General features: G+C 37.0%; 1 protein-coding gene across 2 annotated transcripts; it reads right to left on the bottom strand.

Moving 5' to 3' along the window:
* Positions 1-2417: 2417 nt before the first annotated feature.
* Positions 2418-4039, bottom strand: LOC140966817 (heat stress transcription factor B-2a-like). Of its 2 annotated transcripts, none has more exons than XM_073427084.1 (3): positions 3814-4039; positions 3406-3665; positions 2418-3323 (listed from the first exon to the last, which is right to left on the bottom strand). In XM_073427084.1, exons 2-3 carry the CDS (start codon positions 3646-3648, stop codon positions 2583-2585), a joined length of 984 nt encoding a protein of 327 aa, XP_073283185.1. In that variant the 5' UTR covers positions 3649-3665; positions 3814-4039; the 3' UTR covers positions 2418-2582. The 2 variants fall into 2 exon arrangements, with proteins under 2 accessions (XP_073283185.1, XP_073283184.1); XM_073427083.1 differs by having other exon boundaries at positions 3751-4035.
* Positions 4040-4645: the final 606 nt, after the last annotated feature.

Genomic DNA, 4645 nt, shown 5'->3' with positions numbered 1-4645 from the left:
ATAAGAAGGGGGAGTTGGTGGAGCCGAATGAGTTGTATTTGGCTCGGAGAAAGTTGGCCGAGTGGTTGTTGATGAGTCCAAGGAAAGCGATAATAGATAAGGAGTTGATTCGTAACAGAAGGGGAAGAGAGGAGGATGATATGAAGGGTGTCAGACAAGATTATATGCAGGATGATTTTCAGAAAGGAAAACGGTAAGGCTGGAGAAGAGTTGGATGGCGTTTTAGATGGTAGTAGTTCTTCAGATTACTCAGATGAGGAGGACAAAATTGGTGTGGGAGAGTCCGTCTTCTGCGACTGATTAACGAGATTTGCTAGGCTGGTGTTGCCATTTTAGCTAATTTCATGGAATGTGATAGGTTTCAAAAGATGACCGATGGGATAAAAATGAGATGTTGCGGTGGAATTTGAGCAGTATGCATTTTTTGAGTTGTATCATCGTCAAGTCCGATGGCCGACTTATCTGGTTGACATGTTCCAAAGCAGCTATCAGTTCCCTGTTCTGTAATCTTTCTTCAACCTTGTCATGGCTATCTCCAAATTCGTTACATCATTTGTGCAGATACTCGGATGGCACTCTTCTTTGGGAGAGACTGCTGATTCGATCATTGGAGCTAGTTTAAGATTTTGAAAGGAATGCTGCGAGGTATTGGTTAAGCATGTGAATGAGGTTGTAAAGCTTGATTACCCCGCCACACTAGGATGGTGATTGGTTGGTAATTATTGCCTTCAAAATTTAAATGACTAAAGAGAAATTGCTATATGACATAAAACAACAATGCAAAAAGTTATCCTAGGCGATTTTAGTATGAAACTTCGAGGGATTGCTTGGTATGACAGAACATGGTGAAAATGGAATGGAATAAGATGTTGACCTTAAAGTACTATCTTCATGATGCATTTAAAAGTATACATTTATCAATACATGTAGGTCCATTGATTTTTCAGTAAACCTCACATTTATTATTAAACATCCACTCTTAGACGTATGATTTGCGTAATACCCTGAAAATAGCTTGAAACTTCCTTTCATTTTGCAACATTTGGAAAGCGAACACTCATTCCAATAAAAATATACATTGTCATATAGTTTATTCATTCTCACTCTCCCAACTTTATATTTATATATGTATATTCTCTATTTTTATTTCTAAAAATATTTTGATAATAAATATTTATCACTCATTTGTTATAATTATTAATAATAAATTACATTAATAAAAATTAATTAATTTTAATAATAATTAGTGAATGACTACCAATTCAACATAGATGGAATGACTATTCTCATGTTCGAAATAGACATTTTCATTCTAATGACTTCATTTTGTTCTCACCACATTCTCTCCCTACCAAAAACACCCCTGGAAATTAAGCTTAGTTTGACCCTTTGAAGAGTTCCTTCTATTTGCATTTGGAAGGAAAATTTATCTCTAAAATTATAACACATTTTCCTTTCGTTGAAATCTCTCAAACAAAAAATGTGTTCAAATTTCCTTTTTCTTTACATTCTTCTCTTTTCAAATCCCAAACTCCCAAACCAAAGTTTACAGATGTCTGTTGTCTGTTGATATCATTTCATTGAATTATCTGAAAATTGAATAAACTGTTTGTCATATTTTCTCTTCCAAGCTTACTAGCTAAGCCTAGACTTTCTTGCAACCTTCATTTAAGCACGAGATACAACATCTGAAATTACATTGGCTCGAAATTGGAAACCTATTTGAGAATATATGGATCTAAAGATCCTTTGAGCATCGCGATCGACATTCGACAGATAAGAGTAATATTCGAAAAAAATCCAACTTCTTGTCAATAATTTCCACTGTCAAACAAACCAAACGACGGATGATAACACATGACAACCAAAAGAATGGAACATTTCTCACCTACAAACAGGAAATAATTCATTAGGAACACTCAGTTTGGCAAATAAATATGAACAAGCAACCCACCAAACACCGTAGACAGTTAAGATTAGAGATTTATAGTTTTTCTCACGGGTCAGATGACAATTTTTCCCGAAAATTTGGAGCCTACGAGAAAAACCCGAAATGAAACGGGTTTGAAAATTTTCCTTGACTCGCTGTTTTGATGATGGTGTTCCGCTTTCTTCTTGTGGGTGTTTACTGCATACTTCTCTTTATCATACCATCGTTGTGATTATTTTGTTTTTGTTGATATATTCCGAGATGCCCATTGATCTTTGCATGTTTTTTTATGATTTCCGGACTCTCTGTCTGGTATTTTGTTATGATGTGATGATTGTATAACTTTCACGGAGGTTTTGATCTAATCTCCCTCCATCACATTTATTTGTGCGGCTCTTTTGTTGTATATAACGTTTGTCGTATATATATAGATAAGAATCTGCTCAACCCCTACTTCCGACTGTGTTTTTCTTTTAAAAAAAAAACATAATGTAATTACTATATATTATTTATATGACATCACATTGAGGAAAAGGAACCATCCAGTCCATAGGCATCAATTTAAAATTACCAAAATATTAAATTTAAAAGAAAAAAACAAGCCACGTGATCTGATCTACTACTCCTCTACGCTAATCACGACCGTCCATTCCTATCCCATCCTCGAGTTACTCCGCTTCAGCCACGAGGACCCCTGGTCGTCTCCATGATCCGACGGCTCAGATTTGATATCATCACCCTGCTGCAACCGTAAATCCATTTCGTGTCCCGACGAACTACCTTCGCCTTCCCTTCCTCGTTTCAATCCTAAGGGCACACCGAACAGCCTAGCGCTGATTTCCTCAGCCGCGGATCTGATGTTGTTCAACTCCGCGCCGCTCACCAGTTCGGCGGTGATGTCCATTTCGTCGCAGGATCTTGCCATCGGCAGCAGATCCAACGGCTTTAAAGTGTTCTCTGCCGAATTTGGCTGGCTGCTGTGGTGTTGGTTGTCGATTCTACTGCTACCGGTGGTGTTGGAGTAATTTGACATTAAATCGTATATATTGTTGCACATGTTCTTCATGTGGTTCAACTCTTTGTTGAGATGGACGTTCTCCTTTCTCAATCTATCGTTTTCGCCCATCAACTCCAACGTGCTGCCGCTGAATTCGCGGACCACGGCGGGAGAGTTGGAGGAGGAAAGTACCTGTTCCTCGCCGGAGTCGGACGGAGACACCGCCACAGGAAGTACATCAGGAGACGGCACGGGAAGTATCGGCGGGGCTGCCGCCGCGGTAGGTGAATGCGTCGAGGCTTTCCGGCGCTGTATATCGCCCAGAAGATTCTTCTCCCCTCGTCGGAAGCAATCGTTGGAGAACTCCCATCGATCAGGTACAACCTTCCTAAATCCCTATGAATTCATCAACAAAAACAAATTAATTAAACAAAACAAAAAATCACTCGTGAAAAAAAAACTATAGATTAAAGCTAACGTAAGTGTTGAGCTGGCGAACGAAGCTGGAGAAATTGTTGTGCTTGAAATACTTTGGGAGCAAATCTCTGGCGAACTCCGTCTGATTCCAAACGATGAACGTCGATCCGTCCTCGTTCCAGGAGATGACGTCATCAATGGCGGGGTCGTCCACGAGCTGATAGGTCTTGGTCAAAAACGGCGTCGGAAGCATCCTCGAGTTCTCTCCGGCCGCGGAATCACCTCCTCCGCCGTTCCGAGCCATCCCGCTCCTCCCTCAACCTGAAACAACCACCAAATCCACACGAAATCACATTAAAAAATCAACAAAAAAAAAAAGTAAAATCAATATCAATCCAATACTTACAAAATTCAATCCAGGTTCAAATTCAGAGGTAGATCTGAATCAAAATTGTAAAAAAAAACGTACGCGAGTCAATTCTAGAAAGTTCGGATTACGAAATTAAGAGGAAGGGGAACCTTTGAGAAGATAGCTTAGAATGAGGAAAAGAAGAATAAAAGGCCAAAGAAAGAACGAGAAGTTTCGGTGTACGTGGCTACGAATGGCTTAGAAGGAGACAGCTAGTGTTCCATTTTAAGGCCGTGTTTGTTTCTAAATTTCATCAATCGGTTCATTTATTATTATAATTTCTTCAACATTTAGAATAAAATTTATTTTTCCATTTTTTATACTGTTTAACAGTAAATTTACATTTTCAACCTTGTGATTTGTATTTTTTTATTATTTTCTATGTGTATGTATGGATATTTGAAAGAAATTCTCATATGTATATATATATTTTTTGTAATATTTTTATCTGAATTTATATTGTAAAAAGATAGAAATTAATTAAATAAAAATATATAAAGTGTACAAAATTACTAGCATATAATAATAATAATAATAATAATATATGTTTGAGAATTTCGATCTCTTTTGAATTTCGAGGTCTGAGTCTGACCAATTCAAGATCGAAGATATTTTGAAGATGCGGGAGCTCTTGTTGTATTAGGCGATGGCATGTGAATTGGTGTATGTCAGTGCATTGTCATGCATTTAGAAATTATATTTTTATTAAATTAAATAATAATTGTTTATTATTATTTTGTCTAATTTTATATTATATATTTCGTTATTATTAGTTATAAAGTTATATTACATCTTTTGACTGTTCTAGAATAAATACGTACGTATCAAATATAATGCACAAAAAAAAAATTTTGGCCCCTCTATACAAGATGGCTTGATTATAGAAACTTGA

The sequence above is a fragment of the Primulina huaijiensis genome, unplaced genomic scaffold, assembly GCF_012295235.1.
Source record: "Primulina huaijiensis isolate GDHJ02 unplaced genomic scaffold, ASM1229523v2 scaffold208058, whole genome shotgun sequence".
NCBI classification, from domain to species: domain Eukaryota; kingdom Viridiplantae; phylum Streptophyta; class Magnoliopsida; order Lamiales; family Gesneriaceae; genus Primulina; species Primulina huaijiensis.
Note: the sequence above shows the minus strand (reverse complement) of the source record. Positions and strands in the feature narration are given on the sequence as shown.